At 38.6% G+C, this 19671-nt stretch overlaps 3 protein-coding genes across 6 annotated transcripts in view; 1 reads left to right on the forward strand and 2 right to left on the reverse strand.

The window, feature by feature from the left end:
* Adk2 (Adenosine kinase 2) overlaps positions 1-10160 on the reverse strand; it is a 24289-nt gene extending 14129 nt beyond the window's left edge. The window contains exons 1-3 of the mRNA XM_074105848.1: positions 9948-10160; positions 9471-9632; positions 7893-8036 (exon numbers count right to left, since the gene is read on the reverse strand). Coding sequence (XP_073961949.1) covers positions 7893-8036; positions 9471-9632; positions 9948-9958 — 317 coding nt within the window. The 5' untranslated portion in view covers positions 9959-10160. The remainder of the gene's footprint in view (positions 1-7892; positions 8037-9470; positions 9633-9947) is intronic.
* Positions 10161-10340: 180 nt separating this feature from the next.
* On the forward strand, positions 10341-12488 carry LOC141441167 (heat shock protein 60A-like). The gene has a single exon (XM_074105847.1). The coding sequence runs from the start codon at positions 10500-10502 to the stop codon at positions 12216-12218; it is 1719 nt and encodes a 572-aa protein (XP_073961948.1). The 5' UTR covers positions 10341-10499; the 3' UTR covers positions 12219-12488.
* Positions 12489-13960: 1472 nt separating this feature from the next.
* Positions 13961-17949, reverse strand: LOC141441166 (tyrosine-protein phosphatase non-receptor type 13-like). 4 transcript variants are annotated; one of them, XM_074105844.1, is made up of 2 exons: positions 17695-17949; positions 13961-17287 (listed from the first exon to the last, which is right to left on the reverse strand). In XM_074105844.1, exon 2 carries the CDS (start codon positions 17283-17285, stop codon positions 14088-14090), a length of 3198 nt encoding a protein of 1065 aa, XP_073961945.1. In that variant the 5' UTR covers positions 17286-17287; positions 17695-17949; the 3' UTR covers positions 13961-14087. The 4 variants fall into 4 exon arrangements, with proteins under 4 accessions (XP_073961945.1, XP_073961947.1, XP_073961946.1 ...); XM_074105846.1 differs by lacking the exon at positions 17695-17949 and adding an exon at positions 17484-17635; XM_074105845.1 differs by lacking the exon at positions 17695-17949 and adding an exon at positions 17478-17635.
* Positions 17950-19671: the final 1722 nt, after the last annotated feature.

Consider the following 19671-nt stretch of genomic DNA (forward strand, 5'->3'; position numbering starts at 1 on the left):
ATTAGCCCATTCTAAATATATATGGGTTATAATACTTTTAATGTACAATTTTCACAGAAATATTCAAAAAATAAAAATTAAACATTCAATTAAAATATCAAAAAACCCGACTGCCTTAAAAACTAAAAGAAAATAAGTCTAGTGGTCTAGAACTCTGTCAAGAAGCTCATTTAAGGTTCAACAGTCGGACCCATTCAAATCGTAACTAGCAAAAAATCTTGTAAACAGACAAGAGTTCCAGACCATAAGACTTATTTTCTTCCTTTTAGTTTTTAAGGCAGTCGGTTTTTTGATATTTTAAATTTAAGTTTTTTATTGTATGCAGTGGTCAAAATTTCAGGGCGGGCTGCTGCCAGTTTGCGCCTGCAGCAGCGCGCCAGCCCACCCACCATCATCTTAGCTCGAAACACTAATTTTGTATCACGTTTAAATTTTCATCCTAGTTTTATCAGGTGAGAAATCATACTAACCGAGGCATAAAAGAATCGGGCTTTTTCGATAACCTCCTTACACTCCGGCTTGGCGAGGTGCTCGGGAGTGAACTTCTGCGCCGCGGCCAAGTTCGCGCAGGAGCGAGCGATGCGTACCAGTCACTAGCACCGCGCAAGTCCCGTCGCCGCTTCATCTGTCACCTGGTACAGGACACTCACGCCATCGGCACTGTTGAGGAGAAACAGTTGATTTATTTATTTACCAGATTTTAGCAGGACCTGATTTAACCACAGGCTAACAAGGCTTGAGCCTGGCGCTAAGGACCAAGGGGGCGGCGGGCGCGGCGCAGAGTCAGCTCACTTACATAAAATATTTTTTCACACCTCTCCTTCAGAAAAGTAACTTTTCCTCCCTGACGAGAGGGAGCAAAGTGCAACTTTTCTGTTCAAGGTTTTTTCTAAGTGTTTTATTGCAAATGCCATTTTTTGAAGTTGATAATTGTAAAGCCACGCCATTTTTTATGCTGCTTGTTCTTCAATTATATTTAGATTTTTTTTTTCAGGTTTCTTAATGCTCGGTGTGAAAAGTTGTATGAGCCACTCGGGAGCAAAATTATTTTCATCTTGGGCGCTGCCAAGAGCGTAGTCAGCGGTATCGGCATTTTTTTGAATAAATATTAGTTTTTCTTTTACACATATACAACTTTACTCGCAAATGTGATGAAAAACATTGTATGTCGCACGGGCGGTACTAGAATTACGAATATCGACTCATTAAAGCCCTCAGTCTTCGACTTCTAGTAGATTTTAAATTACTAAAATCATAAAGTAAACAAAGTAGACCTAGTGAATTCAATTTATGTATATGATCATCCCTGCCTTGACCGATATCATTTTAATAAGCGTTCGTTAAGACCAATTAATGGTCGGTGACCAAAATAATTGTCTCTCCGTTCGCAAATTCATCAGGCATGTATTGCATTCCATTGAGTTCCTTGCCGGTTTCTGGTTTTCCGAACCAGTGGTACATTTTTCTACTTTTTAAAGCGCCTAAATTCAATAAGAATATTTTAACTTTGACTTTGAATGTATAAAATAATATGGACTAGTAGATTTTCGCGGTTAAAAAGTCACCCATGTTACTCACTCATGAAAATCAGTAGTTTTTGAGATAAACTCACAATATTAGATTAGATTTGGATATTAAAGTTTAGACTTAACATGGTAAAATATCCAGCATTTCCCAAATAGTGGGTCGCGACCTGACACCGGGCCACAAAAAGGTCGCAGCATTGTCTCATTATACTGACATACTTGTTCATGATCAAATAGACGTGTTTCATTCGAAAGGAAAACAAAAACTATCACTATGGGTAAAACATTAATATAACCGAGCCAGGGCATTATTAAAAATTCAGACACGTTGTTACTATTCTTAAAATTTTTCGATGGCGTCATCTACTTTATGCTAGAATGTTTTAACGTTGGTAATCTTGAGGTATTTACACAACTGCACGACATATTTAGGTAAAGAGATATTATCATAAAATATGATACTACTTGCAAAGTAGTATTTTTTATGGAAATATCGTGATAACGATGTAAATTTAACGCTATGGTTTAGTCTCGCTCTAGAAATAATAATATGAAACAAACTTCAGAACTAATACCTGAGCATAAAGATATTACCTATATTATTTATTAGGAAAACCATCAGCTTAAATTAAGTATTACAGGAGGATTATAACGTAACCAACAAAAAGTTGGAAAATCCGGGGGACTTTGTCACTTCAAAGTTCAATATCTCAAAAATGGAAAAAAAATCCGCATACAAATCTGTCCACCCGTTTAAGAGCTACGGTGCCACAGACAGACACACACAGACACACATAGCGCTCAAACTTATAACACCCCTCTTTTTGCGTCGGGGGTTAACAAAACATGTAACAACTCAATACGTACTACAATATGTATCAACTTAACTATTAAGTACTTGAAACTTTTTGGCTTATGTGTTAGCTATTATCAATTATCATTGAAGTATGACTTTCAAGCCGTGGTGGCCTAGTGGTTTGACCGATTGCCTCTTAAACAGTGTCGTGGGATCAAATCTCGCACTTGAGTTTTACGGAATTGATGTGCAAAATTATGATTAAATTTAATGTTAACCATGAGCCCAACGGCGTAGGAAAACCTCGCGAGGAACATGAACACACGCGGAAAAATTCCATGGTGTGTATGTAGTTCAAAATCCGCACTGGGCCCCCGCGGTAGCTAGGGCCCTAGTCCTCTCATTCTTTGAAGAGGCCTGTACCATGCCTATCCTACATAGGTATACCGAGATGATGATTCGACTTATGGTCTTTATCCTAGCAAAAGTCTACGCTATTCTCATGGGACACATTACACCAATTGAGCTAGCCCCAAACTAACCAAAGCTTCAACGCCTCTACGCCGTTAATAATAGTCGTGTTCAGACATTTTTGAACAAATTTTTGCTCACAAGTTTATGAACTCGACTATTCTATGGGTGCTAGACAACGAATGGATACACATACATATGTAGATAAATAATATATACTTAAATGCATACAAACATCCAAGATTCAAGTACAAACAGTATTAATTATACAAATTTTTGCTCGTCACGGGAATCGAACCCGCAACCGCTAGCTTCGTAAACTCCAATTCAATAAAATCTGACAATCCTGTAGACACTTCCAGCCTACTAATATAAACACCGGGCTGCCTAAGGCTTTGTGATGTGACTATTATTCTTTTTTGATTCCTTTTAGATGATAATTGCAACAACAGGGACATATATAATCAAGTGTGCCCACGATAGGGTGTCTTAAATATGTAGAAAATTGACAGATTCTATTGAATTGTACTTTAGTCAGTGTCACTAACAACTTAGCCACCCGGCTAAGTCTGGGTCTATCCTGCTACAGGAAAAAAAACCATGTAAAAAATACGGTTAAGCCACAGTAATACAATGGATCGAGAGAATGCCGTCGCGAAGTTAAACATACGATAGGGAGAGCAAATGTTATCAGAGGCCACTGATCTACCGCATGTGAACGGTTCCACGTAACCAGCTTATCTGTTGCTCCAATTCATGCGTCGTCATCGCAAGATTCGAGTTATCAACTGAGGCAATTTTCTCATTTCAACCATTAGCAACTGGAGGCACGCCAACGCAAGAGATTAAGAAATTTCATACAGTTTTGTTGGCATTATTTGTTTTTATTAGCAGTGTGTTTGAGCAACGAATGGATGGCCGTTGGGGCCGAAAAGTTCTCTAATGGCAAGCGCAGCGAGGGACGTCCACCGATCTGGTTGCAGCCGTGGGTTCATGGTGGATGCGAAGCAACTGCAAAGCAACTGGTGGTCTATGGGTGAGGCCTATGACCAACGGTGGGCGTTTTACGGCTAATAATAATGATGAGCAAAGAAATCACAATTTTTTTATAATTCATGCAAACAAAGTCAAAAACAAAATTTGATATACATACATACTTTTTTAGGGTTCCGTAGTCAACTAGGAACCCTTATAGTTTCGCCTTGTCTGGCCGTCTGTCTGTCTGTCTGTCCGCGGCTAATCTCAGAGACCGTTATTACTAGAAAGTTGTACTTTGGCATGAATATACATATCAGTCACGCCGACGAAGTCGTAAAATAAAAATTTAAAAAAATTTTTTTAGAGTTGCTCCATAGATATATGTAAACTGGGGGTGTTTTTTTTTCTCGACTAACCTATAGTGTGGATTATCGTTGGATAGGTATTTTGAAACCATTGGGGGGTCGCTAAGACGATTTTTCTATTCAGTGATCTGTTTGCGAAATATTCAACTATTTTCGCATATTTATGCAACTATATGCATAACTATATTTTCATTAAAATCGAGAAAATCGAGAGTAGGAAAGTAGGTTGGATGCCACTCAATATGTTGCTAAGTTAAGGTTGGTATGCCAATCAATACATTTGACCAAATGACATCTTAAAGAAATCCCAGGTAATAATTTGCATAATAATAATTTATCAAATGATTAGTTGGGACATGATATCAGTGCGAAATGTTGAGTTGGGAAATAACATTTCGCCTTAATAAATATATGGGATAAATACTTTGGGAGCTAATAATTTGCTTAATAATCTTCGCCGAAACATTAGTAAACCATAAATTCTATGTGCAAGATATATGTTATGCCGTCTCTGACGTCTCCGTTTATTCCGATAAAACAAACAGAGACAGCATCACTGTTATCTGTTACATACAATTTATCATCGAGTGGTGATAAATTACAGGTACAGGTACATGCCATAAGTCTAAGACTTAAGTGATAAAAATAAAAAAGATGTGCACAATCATCACGTCAAATATTTGTGTAGGTGGGCGTTTTCAAAAAAAGTGTACCCTTTTCTTTCAAAATGTATTTAATTTCTTCATACAAAATTTTCTGAGTCCAAAAAAAAACAAATTTTTCCAAAATTGGAAAAAAAAGGTACACTTTTTGTGAAAATGCCCAGGTACCAACCTTGAGATTAGTGGCATAAAGGTTATACATATTTTTGACGTCTTGGTAATGGTAAGGTAAGTCTGTACTACCTACACATATCCATGAACCATTAGATAAATATATGGTATACCACCTTAAAGTTGATTATAGTTTGAATGTAAACTAGATAGCACTATAGACGAGATGGCACTGAAGTCGAAATAGGAGTGTGGGTTGACACAGACGTCAAAATAGGAATTAGGACGAGTTGACACAGAGGTCGAAATAGGAATTGGGACGAGTTGTCACAGAGGTCGAAATAGGAATTGGGACGAGTTGTCACAGAGGTCGAAATAGGAATTGGGACGAGTTGTCACAGAGGTCGAAATAGGAATTTGTCGAGTTAGCACTGCGGACAAGATATGAAAATGACAATCTACAAATCAGAACAGTGGACTGACAGATGGTGACGAAATAGAATTCTTAGCCGTAATTAGCTGACAGTGCTTGCATAATAAATGTTCCCAGTTCATCGCCGTTTGAACGTTACATAAAAAGTGTAGCTTAGTGCTTTTCTAATAAAACACAATTCATCATTATTGACGGACTTTATCGCAATGTCTATTAGAAAGATATTGAGAGTACACATGTAAAAACCTTTATCATAGAGAAAAGATATATCAATAAAGATAGCAAGTACTCAATGTCTAAAGAAATTGATAAGAATTTGATTTGATAATGAAGCTTAAAAGGGATCAATACAATCTATTTTTGACAAACTTTGCTTTTGATTTAGAATCTGAATTACTCAACGCTGGCGTTACTTTTTCGGAGATCCATATCGATGAATTAAAAACAATTACTTTGCACACCCGCAACCTTATTATAGCTACGTTTATGCAACAAATGTGTGTTCATGCATCTCCTCCACCTCCACACTGTAATGGTGATATTCCACCGGCGAGGAGAGACGAGAATTGATATTTGTATGCATTCTTGCGCCCTCGCCGCGAGCCGCCGCTGGCGCCGCCATACAAACAATTCTCGTCTCGCCTCGTCTCGTCTTGTCTCGCCGGCGGAAAATCACCTTAAGAACACACACAAATCCAACTATCAGCACTATAACACGGCACTGACGCGCTTCAAACTCAACCAAAGTTCATCCTCAGAGCAACACAACCGTTCACCATGTTACCAGATGTTACACTCATTATTTATTATTTATTTATCAATAAAAAATTACAGCATTACAGTTAGAAAACTAATGCACTGTAAAATTGAAATTATACACAAAAAAACATTTAAAAAAAAACTAATTAGGGACTCTTGAACGTCGTCTTCGTCGCTACTCTAAAACGACGTAACACCACACCCTCCGGCCAGAAGTCGGAGCGCAGGAACATCTGCTGGTGCTTGGCAGGCACTTGGAGTCTAAATGAGCTGAAATTGCTAGCCCTTTGAGACTCGAGCCATGTCATGTCATGTCTAACATCTGCTAACATGAACTGATGTATGATGGGAAGCGTGTGAGCTAACTTTGGGGGCGGCAGACGTGAGCTTGCCTTCGGAATCCAAAAGCATAATGGTTACTTGACCTGAGACCTGAAATGTCTATTTCAGAATATTTTTTTTATTTTTATTTATGACGGTGGAAGCTATTCTACACTTCCACTGGACGTAGATATAGTTAGTGTTTAGTTTTGTTACTAAGGGACCCCATACATCCCTGTATTATTATTATTTAGTATTTTTTTCTTTAATTGTATACTGTAGTTTTAAAGTATTTTATTTGTAATTATTTTATTTTGAAAAAATGACTTTCTGCCAAGTTTCTTGCGGCGCATTCTTCTTGGCAATGATGGTCTTTCCGAAAGCGCAGGTAGTTTAAAAAATGGCGTGTAAAAGTGCCCATTGCGGCCTATTTACTGAATAAATTATTTGAATTTTGAATTTGAATTTTGAACGGTTTTGTTCCTCAGAAGATGAACTCTGGTTGAGTACGAAATACGTCAGTGCAGTGTGATGGTGGTGAGAGTTGGGTTTTTGTTATTTGGGTGTTCTTACACTTTTTTTTAGTTCTTTTTATGTAGGTGTGACTTACATTCGCAATATCCAAAAACGACGACTTTCAAAAATCCCCAAAATATAAAAAAACTAGTTATTTTTTAATGTTATTTTTGTGTTTTTTATATGTCTTTTTGTTTTGTATAACTTGAATTTTACAGCGCATCGGTGTTTTAACTGTAATGCTGTAATTTCTTGTTGACTAATAAATAAAATAAATATCGCCAAGTTATGAGTAAATGTCACAATTGTAATTATCAGTACACATAATATACCATTCACATAACAGCAGATTACTTATCAACGTTTAACAACGCTATGAAAGTTTGTATAAGCTAGTTTAAACGCGAGGTTATACCCGCGACTTCGCGGCATTCTATTCTATTCTTATCCGGCATTCGAATTGAAATTCCGGGATTACCCTTAATTTCTCGTGACCCTTAATTTTTTTAGCATCTACACTAAATACCATATCAAATGCACACATATGCTATCTACATGCCAAATTTCATCCAAATTCAATTAGGAGAAAGAAAAAAACAAACAAACACGCACGCACGCACACGCACGCACGCACTGGCACGAAATTTCGCGCCAAATCAAAGACATTACTTATGATTATACTAACTTATAGAACTCATGCTTAACCCTTAATAAGGTAGAGGCGATTTAGCGACCACTTGCATTGAGTTGGAAACTGAACCTTATTCTTTTCGCAATACGTCACAATTTCCATTGTAATTATTAAAAATACGACTAGCTTTAAATGTCAGGTATGTATTAGATAGCTGCTTTTGATTCTGTGGTAGTATGCTCCAATAAATGGGGCCTTATTAAGGGTTAAAACAGTCCTATTTTACGCAAGCCCAGTAAAACTTGCGTAATTCAGATACTTACACAGCGCGTTCCCTCAGTATCTTTGCGTAGTCATCGTTACCGACACACCCAAAGTATGTGCACACTTTGGGTGTCTTGAGGATCCACTGCGCAACACGCAACGAGTTCTGAACGCTGCCACCAGCTATAAACTCAGCGCTATATCTAAAAAGAAAAAAAAAGCCATCAGACTTAGAAAATCTTGGCTTTTGTGGCAGTACTTTAAGCTATAAGTACTGCCACTTACATACTTTAGGTAACTCTAGTTGCCTGCCAATGGTCTTATTTTGTTGACTGAAAATTCAAAGCATGTGAATGGATATGAGTAAAAAAAAAAACAAGAAACGATTTTCACATTAATTTATTGAATCAGGCGTTACTTTGCGGAGGTCCATATCAATGAACTTAAAGAATTTCCTTGCTCACCCGCGACCTTAACCCCCCCCCCCTTAGCTTAGCTATCGTAAGGGTCATGCACAGGCATCAGGGTCTGCACTTGTACACTTTCATATCCAAGGCAGAGGGCCTATCTCATTCAACAAATCTGATTTTTAATCAGCATTGCCAGATGTCCCGATTTTGGTGTGACATCCCGATTTGTAAATCAAAATGAAATGTCCCGCGCGGAACAGGCTCAGTGCCGCTTTTCGGGGATAACTCGACCGTGCGTGCAGCGTGATAAGGAAGCGCGGCCGGGTGGCACAGATAAGTGTGGACTGGCCGCCCAATCGGTGCGTGCAACCGGGACACCTTCTCTTTCTCTTTTACTCTTTTCTTATTGCCATTAGTTTATAAATTTCTATTTCGCGAAAACGCACGATTACGAACCAAGGAATAACAAATCGATGGCTATATATATTTTTTTAATCTTATATTTTAACAAAGTTTTAGTACACTAAATGTGACTATATCAGCCTCATGGGGAGCCTCAGATACATGTTACACTCTCCCTTGTACCGAAAAATATAGTCTCTGGATGCAAAGGCCTGTCTAATGAACTTGTAAATCTACATCCCTTCTTCTGAAAGTGGTTGACTATGGCTATTTTTGCTATTAATTGTCATGTAATCATAAGTTAAAACTCAAATAAAAAGATAAATATTTGGGAACCTCTGATTATATACATTGCTTTACTATGTCCTGCTTTTGACAAAATAATCCTGCTTAAGGTTTCAAAATCCCAACTTGCCAAAAAAAAATCTGGCAATGCTGTTTTTAATACTGTCTAAAAATATTGAAATCAAGGGTGAAGCCAGCTTTATAGCCAGAAGAGAGTCACATTGTAAAATTCTAGTTATTTTTTCACAAATAAAACATTATTAATAACATTAACTTAATATTAGATTGATTATTTCTTTTGTTCAAGAGAGATCATTTTATTAAAATCAATGACTAGAAAATATTTGCTGTTATCCTGGGCCTAACCCAAGGCTCAGGGCGAGTCATGACCATGAGCCCACGATAACCCCCCCCCCCCCCACCATCCGCTGGGCAGCTACCTACGTTCCGGCAATTACCAATCTCAGCGAATGTGAAATGAATGTGATGTGTGAATGTGAATGTGATTTAAATGTGTTTTATTAAATAACAATCACTTACTTCACCATGAGTTCTTTATACAGCGGCATGTGTTTATCCTCAGCCATGATGGCATCATCAGGTTGAAGATCATATTTACTGAGCAGCTCACTGTCGACCGAGGCCGATATGTCCAGCAGCGGGTTACCAATGCCTACCAGAACACCTTCACAGACGCAATTGCTGAAAACAAAACAAAAAAGTGGATATTTGAAAAAAAAACAATGAATTATAATATTATTATTAGGCCCCAGTATTTCAAACCAATTCAATATCGCAACCAACACGCAGAGAATAATTGCACGGTCCACATTGTGTGATTTCCGACGCTATTATCAAAATATTGTACTCGGAATAAAGAAGTTTTCAACGTCTAATATAAACATGGTACTGGAAGTTGATACTTCCTAATTACAACCATGCAAAAAGGCGCATATTCCTGTCAATTAAAGCAAATTAACACGAGCGCAGCACGAGGAAGTTGTTAAAATAGCTCACCTTAGATCCATTATGTAATATTTATATTTTACTCGTGCAAAATCGAAAAATAACAGCCAATTTCGGTATGCGTCCGACAGACACGAGTTATCTACGTAATCTGAGCTAGAAATCACCACATGTTTTTGTTGATAAATTATTTTTTAAAACGTGGTAGCCGCCGCACTTCCTTTTGATTGAGAACGTCGCGAGTCTACACAACACAAATGTCAAAAACCAACGTCAAACTGACAGCAGAGTGCTAGGGTTGCAAAGTTAAGAAAAACCGGTATAAAAAAAATAGTTCATGTCCTGAAGCTTTACATTGTGCAATGCTACCAATATAAGAAAATCCATTCACTCATTTAGTTTCTTGTCTTTGGTTATTTTTTCCAACTCATTTAGTTCGTTTTTTTCACTCACTCTTCATTACATCACAGCGTTTTGTCGCTCATTCAGAGCTAACCTAGAACCGGCGGAAGATCACGTTTTGCGATTCCAGTAAGAAACTTCGAGAAGTAAAGGTTTGAATCCTTTATTTGAGCATAATATTCGCTTCCACATCCATCAAAAATGTTGCGATTACCTCGAGTTGTTCGCCATTCCGTGTCATTGAGCAAATGTCATCAAAATGCCAGATTTTATGCCAAAGATGTGAGATTCGGAGCTGATGTAAGAGCCCTCATGCTGCAAGGCGTAGACGTCCTGGCCGACGCAGTCGCAGTCACCATGGGTCCTAAAGGTAGAAACGTCATTTTGGAGCAATCATGGGGCTCTCCGAAAATAACCAAAGACGGCGTGACAGTTGCTAAGGGAGTCGAATTGAAAGACAAGTTCCAGAACATCGGCGCAAAACTGGTGCAGAATGTGGCCAACAACACCAATGAGGAGGCCGGAGACGGCACCACAACCGCCACCGTGCTCGCGCGCGCCATCGCAAAAGAGGGATTCGAGAAGATTTCAAAGGGTGCGAACCCGATCGAGATCAGGCGCGGCGTGATGCTGGCTGTCGACGCTGTGAAGGACAAGCTGAAGTCCATGTCGAAGCCCGTGACGACGCCCGAGGAGATCGCGCAGGTCGCCACCATCTCTGCTAACGGCGACACCGCCATCGGCCAGCTCATCTCCGATGCCATGAAGCGTGTCGGCAAGGACGGCGTCATCACCGTCAAGGACGGCAAAACCCTCACCGACGAACTAGAAGTCATTGAAGGTATGAAATTCGACAGAGGATATATTTCACCATATTTCATCAATTCTTCCAAGGGCGCTAAAGTCGAGTTCCAAGATGCTCTAATCTTGTTCTCGGAGAAGAAAATCAGCAATGTCCAGACTATCATCCCTGCCTTAGAGTTGGCCAACCAACAGAGGAAACCCCTGCTGATCATTGCCGAAGACGTAGATGGAGAGGCTCTGTCAACCCTTGTAGTTAACAGGTTGAAGATTGGTCTGCAGGTAGCAGCTGTCAAGGCTCCTGGTTTTGGTGACAACCGCAAAGCCACCCTTAGTGACATGGCTATTGCCACTGGTGGTGTAGTGTTTGGGGATGATGCAAATCTCATTAAGCTAGAAGATGTCCAGTCCTCAGACCTAGGACAGATCGGTGAAATCACCATCACTAAGGACGACACACTCCTCCTAAAGGGAAAGGGCAAGAAGGCCGATATTGACAGGAGAGTCGAGCAGATCCGTGATCAGATCCAAGAGACCACCTCAGAGTATGAGAAGGAGAAACTGCAAGAGCGCCTCGCCAGGCTCGCGTCAGGAGTAGCCGTTCTTCATGTTGGTGGCTCCAGCGAAGTCGAGGTTAATGAGAAGAAGGACCGTGTCAATGATGCTCTGAATGCGACCCGCGCTGCTGTTGAGGAAGGTATTGTTCCTGGAGGTGGATCAGCCCTTCTCAGGTGCATCCCGATGCTGGAACAGCTTAAGACCGCAAATGCTGACCAAACCACTGGGGTGGAAATCATCAAGAAGGCCCTCAGAATGCCTTGCATGACTATTGCGCGCAATGCTGGCATTGACGGATCAGTGGTAGTTGCCAAGGTGGAAGACTTGGGCCCAGAGTTTGGGTATGATGCACTTAACAATGAATATGTAAACATGATTGAGAAGGGAATCATAGACCCCACCAAAGTTGTGCGGACAGCCCTGACTGATGCCAGCGGTGTAGCTTCCCTACTGACCACGGCTGAGGCAGTCATTTGCGACATTCCGCAAGAGAAGGAACCCAACCCCATGGCTGGTATGGGAGGCATGGGCGGCATGGGAGGAATGGGTGGCATGATGTAAACAATCCCTTGAATTTAAATATTGCATTTATGGTGTAAAAAGAACTATTGTGTAGTCGCATCACCCTTGTTAAGGTATTGAAATATATTGGTAGTCTGACTGAATGATTTACAAATGTGCAGTGAATGAATATTTTTTTTATTGAGAGTCTGATTGTGTTACAAATGTAGAAAGACAATTATCTGTCTTATTAGATTTATTTAGTTATAATTTTAGCTTGCGAGCGGGTGTTATTTTTAATAAAAAATAATGTTATCAAAAATGCCAAAATTTTTGTTTAATTTCATGACCCACAAATTGGCACTAAACCTTTGAAGACCTCAAAATACAATTTATCCCTTCCTATAACCTGTCACTTGTGAGTTCATTGACCTCTAATATGAATGCATCTTGCAGTGCAACTAGATAACCAACCAGTTTCTGCCATTTCCAGTTGAACTTTGCACTTATGAAAAGTGAAAGTTAAATTGCTTTTCATTTCGATCCATGATGGTCTAGCTCTAGGCCGTATTTTTAACTGGTGTATTTATAGGTTTGTAGCTTTACATAGCTCCGATGACAGTATCTTCAGCAAAAAAGAATTAGATAAGTATAGCTTAATTATTTGACGTCTTTAATAAAATAAGATTTTCAAAAATAAACATCAAAATCTATTCAGTAATTTTAAAAGCAGGTAAGTAAACACACTAATCTCTGCTGAAACTAAATTATCTATGCTTTTCGTATCAATGTAAAATGAAAAATCTCATCTATGATGCGATTCAAGTTACATTTAATAGTGCCGCATGGCATGTTGCGTAACAATTACAATGTTCAGTGATAACAACCACCTCTTATCTCTCAGTTCATCGTTCAATATTTTGGTGTGGAGGTAACTTCAAATTGTAGGTACCTATTTACCTACTCATAGTATCGTGCAGTGCCAAAGTAACGGTACATACTAGATAAGCTAGCCCCGTAAAAGTATCTAATCGTGGAGTTATTTAAAGCTTAATAATGCCCCATGTCTGAAAAGACGTGGCTAATTCAGAACCGTCAACGTTGAGTAGATAGATACAGAGGGCCTACTCCGAAGTTCGTATCGTACCGTCCCTCTCGCTCTCGTATCAAATAGTACAAGTGTCAGAGGAACCGCACGACACGAACTTAGAGTTTCGTAGTAGCCCTGCTGTACTACGAAACGAAGCGCAAAATTGGAACTTCGTATATTGCCGTCCCGCTGACGCTTATATCATTTAATACGAGAGTGAAAGAGACGGAACGACAAACTTCGAATTTCGTGGTAGCCCCGTAGTCTACGTTTACTACCACTACCAACTTTGAACCTCAGAGGAAATAAATAGGTCTATGCTTTCATAACTTATTTCTTATTTACTCTTTTGTCTTGTCGCATAGGAGCAATAAATGGTATCATGGTATCCAAAATAACATTGAAAGGAATCAGTTTATAAAATCTCAATTTTGTATGGCGTGATGTCGCGGCGTGGGAAAGAAGAAAACAAATGTTTCATAATTGTATTTGTTTTCGTTTAAATTTGAAGTTTATGTAAATTTGAATCTTCAACTATTTCAATTCGTCGCCACGTGGTGTCGCAAGTTTCAGCGAGGTGTCAAGGAGGCGAGGTTCTTTTATTTTTCTAACTAATCAACGCTAATGAAATATCTTCGGTAAAATAAACTAGACTCGTAAGTTTTCACATTTACCAAGTTGAGAACATCAAGTCTTACAAAATAAAATAAAAATCTTGAAAATAAATGGCATTTATTTAATTTGTCTTCCTAAATCTAATGATAACATTCAATAATACTTATTATTTTACTAAATATCATATTTCAATAAGATTCTTTCTTACAACAAAAGGTAAAAAATTACAAAAATATCTGATCTTCGTCCGATTCGCCAGCACCGTAAATAAATCGTCTCCTTACAACATTCTCATCCACCGATGCACCAGTATCAGTATTGTTCTTGCAGGGAGTTACTGGGTACCTTACAGGGCCCAGCCATCGTCTGCCAAGGCCGTAATTCCTAGGCAACGCTACGTTTTTTGAAGAAGAACTCTTCACAGACTTATCTAAACTATTTAGGGAAGATTGTATGGATATGGATGGTAACGAACTTTTCAGCATCCCATTGCCGTCCAAGCAATCATCGGATAAATCAACGTCAGTTGGTATACTCAGGCTCAAAGGTCGACGTTTTAGCCTGGCATTGGGTTGTCCTCGCCACGTATTAAACTTAAGACCTTTTTTCTGAGGAGTGCTTTCCTGCGAGGAATAATTGCCCGCATCAGATTCATCATAAACTTTAATCTCCGAAAAGCATTTTTGTAAGTTACTTTTAATGGGCGTATTCTCTCTGCTAGCTTTGTCCTTCATTCGACTGATTACCTTTTCCTTCGTAAGTTTTATAAGCGCATAAATCGTCTTTAAAGCTTCTTCGTTGAGTAACTCGTCGTCAGTTATTTCTCCGTCTAAACCATTGGCCACGCTGGCGATACCGTTGGCGCTTTTAGTCGGAGTTGTAGCTATTTCAGATATTCTAGGAATATCATATTTGTAATCTACTGGAGAATTCTTCTTTGTATTTTGTAAAACTATTAACTCTACAACATGCGGCGCCGATTGCAACATTGCTAACGCCTTGTCATATTTTACATTAAGTAAAGTTTGTCCATTCACAGAAATTATTTGGTCACCAGGTAAAAGTTTTTTACTCATATCAGCTGAACCCCCAGAAGTAATAGATTTAATGTAAACGTTGCCGTCAGATCCCTCCGCCACTTGCAAGCCTAGAGCATTCATTTGATCCCTCTCTAAACAAGCAGTTACAAATATTCTTTCTCCTTGAACACATTCCATATTATCTAACTTATCGAATAGTGAAGTGTTCATACAAGAATCATTGCTGACTGCATTGTAGTTGAATGCTTCTGGGTAAGCCTTAGGCGACTCGAGCACATATGCTGTAGCTGTGTGAATTAATTCTTGGTGGTAATGTCGCTCCGGCAGAAGCTTCATACTGTTAACATTGCAATGCTGCCTCTGTTCTAAGTCATCTGAGTCACTCTGTGTTGTAGCTAAGTCACAATCGGTTTTAATACAGCTTTCTGGCCTTTGATTTTGTTTATCTACCACGGATTTCATGCCATTAAATACTCTTGTACCCATCTTGACCCCACGTCTTCTTGGTAAGCTACAGCTTTCAGATGAAGAAAATCCATCCTGAGATGTGTGTCCCGGTTTGTCAGAATAATTTAATAAGCTCTCTTCACTGGGTTGTGGCGACAGTATTCGTCTAAGTAGTTCTTCTGTATTAGGTTTGGTATTTTCCTTGTTTTGCGCTTTTTTATCGCCAAATATGTCAACTCTGAACCTTCGTTTTACAGGTCTCCTGGTTCGTAACTGATTTCTCACAGCTAAATTATAACTATCTTCATAGTTACTACACTCTGCTTTCTTTGGGCTTCCATCTTTATTCAATGGACAGCTAAGTTCATCTGATAAGTAATTTATGAAGTCTTCCTTAGCATATAACTTTAAATACAGCCTGTGGTGCAGGGAGGCCAACCAAAATGTAAAATAGCTTTTGTTGTCATGCATTTTTAGTTTGTATTTAATGCCTATTTTAGAGAGGCCAGAATGTGAATTTGGCATAATATAGAGGCTCTTTTTATTGTAATAGAATGTATGTATGTGATGCCAGGGTAAGCTCTGGAGTACTATTCGATTGGTAGATCCAAATTCTTCAGAAACGTGACTGCTTCGAGAGTACAATGTGATACCTCTTGGACCAATAGAAAGCCATATATCTCGACAAAAGCCATCCCTTGTCGCCCAAACTGCAGAGTAGAAATGCGCTCCATAATCGCGAAACGTTTGAGCTAATGTTATGAAGTTTATGATAGCTTTGTTCCTATCTAAACCACGCCTGGATTCATGCGCTCTCTTCATTCTTAGTTTTATATCTGACATGTCATTTGTAATAGCAGTTTCTGGCAAGTAATGTTCCATTAAAAAATAGTCAGCAGAACCATGTTCCCTGTATGAAAACTCTCCAAATTCTATATGTAATGCATATCCAGCTAATAAAATAAGATTCTGAATCACAAAAGTCAATTGCCCTTCCACTGTAGCTCTCCTTAGCTGTAAATATACTCTGTGCCTCCATTCACCACCTTGTATGTTCCTAGCTATATTTGTTGGTAGGAAGAACTTTATTCTTAAAAATAATGTTAAGACAACATCTTCTTCAACAAATTTCTTTTTGGCCCCTGTTTTATTCCAAGCTTCAGGTGCTATTTTCTTTATTTTATAATCATCCGGTAGGAATACAAAATCCCCACCAATCAATATTGCAATGCCCAGCATAAAATTGTGTTCATACTTCTCGCTATATACTAGTGCTTCAAAGAGTTGACCAGCAGTAACTATGTTAGGATCACAAAGTATTTCTACCTTTTGACCATTGAGCAAGACCACAGTTACAACTCTTTTTTCTGCTATTGCAGATACTGTTAAATCCATATGTTTTACTGGTTGGGATGCCCTTACTATGAACTCGGGGCCAACACAGCCATCTTTGCCCTTGCTGACTCCATCAGCTTTATATAATCTAGAAGCAGCTCGTTGAACAGGCTTGCCTCTCCGAAAATTACTTGGGGGTTTTCTAGAATCTTTGTCCACGGCCACAGAGGACAAAGATACTGCATTATTACGGATAGCTGGTTGTTCTGATGGTTTCTTTCCTATTTCCAAAGTAGAATGAGCATTGCTTAGACCACCCATCCTAGTATTGTCAAATAAGTGGAATATGGAATTTCTATGGTGTTTGGACACCCTGCAGCTAGGGAATGGGTCTCTTTCTTCTGGTGATTTGATTAGATCTATGTAGCTGCGTGGCCGTATGCTAACTTTTAAGTCAGTATTTGTGCTCATTTCTTGAGTCTTGGGGTATCTAGTTATTTCTGTGGCTGTTTTTTCTCTGCAGTCCATGATTGGACTTAGACCTACAGATGCAGCAGAACATGAGCTACGACCTGAGTCCTCATCGCAGCTTCGATGCATGGCTGAAAATTAAAAAAAAAAGTTTAGTGCTTAATTACATTAACCACAAAATTAGACAAAACTGTACCACAAATGATGTACGTAAGATCATAGTCGCGACTAAATTAGACTTTGCCGATCAACACGGCCCTACCTTGGCCCCATAATAGCATAAAACATGAGAGATTACCATAAATGGTCATTAGTCATTACCATTACCTACTCGGTCATCTAATAAATATGCAAACTTGTGTATCTACTAGCTCACAACGGCAGGGAAAGTGCGTGAGAAAAAGAAAATCTCAACGAACTTTTTGTCTTCTATTGTTATTGTTATTAACCTCATTAAAATTGATTAGTTAGCTCATTCATACTGTAGGTATATTTAAATAACAGAAATTTGGAAACTTTAAATCACTGTCAAACTCACCAGATTTAAAAAAAATATAACGCTGACGAACTAAATTTAACAAACTTCCCTTTTCGGTTTTAGTAGTAATCTTTTTTCACTTTACTAATCTTTCAATTTATTAATTCATCATGTAAACAACGAAGACTAGTCGGTTTAGTTTGATTTTGTTGATCAAGTGAAATACAATACAAAGTAAGCATTCGTTCGACACTTGTCGCGTGCACTTGCTTACAGACAGACAGACCAATCACAATCACATCACCACTTGCTTGCTATGCTTCTATAGATAGAGGCCATAGACCAATAGAGGGGTTTTGCTTGGCACCTCAGAATATATAATAGTGTAGTAGTTCAAATGAATGGATCTATGTTGTCTGATAAATAAATAAATTATTATTATTATTATTATAATAGTACTTTGGCACTGCTTGGCACTTGGTAAAATGAAATAGCAATCTGTAAAATAACGTAACGAGACAAAAAATACGGATGTGCGCAAAAAAGTAACTGAGTACCTAATTAACGAAAACAATAAAAAAAGAGACCTTTTATGTAATATACGTAAATAAATATATTAGCCATTTCGAATTATTATTTATTCACAAAATTACAACACAGTAGATATTTATGTCCTCCCATTAAAGTGTAATTATGCAACTTACAACCATACCTATACCATCTATGCCTTTCATTATTATTTGCATTATTCGCAAGTAACTTTATATGAAAGGCAAAATGGTTCACTATCAACATTGCAATAACTAAACGCGTAATAACTTCAAAATTTGACCAGCCAGTTCAGTGGCACTTCTAAGGTTTACTTAGCAAAAGGTAATCTTTGAAAAAAAGCGCGGGAAACGTTCGGTCGTTTGGTTGTGTTTTGTAATTGTTTTTGCAAATATTGTGAAAATTTATTTTTTAGTTGACAAGAGTTGATTATTCGGGTATTGTAAATAATAGTACAAGTATTCTATGTAAATTTGTATATTTTTTGTAAGTTATAGTGTATATACTGGACATATAACGGTAAGTTCTTTGTAATCTTTTTACTTCAGGTAACTCCTTATGGAGTTACCTGAAGATCCAGGGGGGACTGCCCCAGACATAGGACACAATGTAACTATTGTAGATGGATCAAGCACTGATGGCTCTTGTAGCCAGGATAATATTAACCGCAGGAAACGACACTCTGTAAAAACATGTCGCCACTGCAACAAAAAAGGTCAAGACAACGTCATGGCGAGGCATTAATAATAAAAGAAGATGATTGTGTTTGTAATTTTGATGAAAGCCGTCAAAGAACGCATAATATATTCGCTAAACCAACCCCCAAGCCACAGCCACAACACATCACTCCTTCTGCAACTAATGATTCAGTACCAGCACCAGCTCAACCATTGACTAACTCGACATCCACAGCTCCCCAACCAGTAGGCAGAATGATGTACCAGAAATCAGATGTAGCCCCATTTAATGTACATGTACAACGATTGCAAATCTCAGAAAATGACAATGTCTCTCTACACCCAGTAGTGTTTGGGAAATTTCTAAGGAAAAATAATATTTCCCAAATTGTTAATGGGAGCCTGAAACGCATTGGAAGAAATAGAGTGACTATTTCTTTCAGCGATTTTCAGGCTGCCAATAACTTTTTGACCAACCCTGCACTGTCAGCATCCAACTACAAGACATTCATCCCGACTTTCTCTGTCACCCGGTTGGAATTGTACGAGGCGTTCCCTCCGAGTGGTCAGAGGAAGAAGTTTTAGAGAATATCTCTGTTCCTATAGGCTGTGGACCGATATTAAAAGTTAGACGACTAAAAAGGAAAACTATTGAGTCAGGTGTCAGTGAGTTAAAACCTACAGAGTCAGTGGTACTTACCTTTGATGGCCAAGTTTTGCCCAAGCGCATATTCATGTGCTATGCAGCACTACCGTAGACCTATACATATATCCTACTATACAATGCTACAACTGTTGTCGCTTTGGGCAT

Source organism: Choristoneura fumiferana, chromosome 23 (genome assembly GCF_025370935.1).
Source record: "Choristoneura fumiferana chromosome 23, NRCan_CFum_1, whole genome shotgun sequence".
In the NCBI taxonomy this organism is placed as follows: Eukaryota; Metazoa; Arthropoda; class Insecta; order Lepidoptera; family Tortricidae; genus Choristoneura; species Choristoneura fumiferana.

Bases quoted from the DNA above. Each gene is read 5' to 3' on its own strand.
- LOC141441167 (XM_074105847.1), top strand. From the start codon at position 10,500: ATGTTGCGATTACCTCGAGTTGTTCGCCATTCCGTGTCATTGAGCAAA.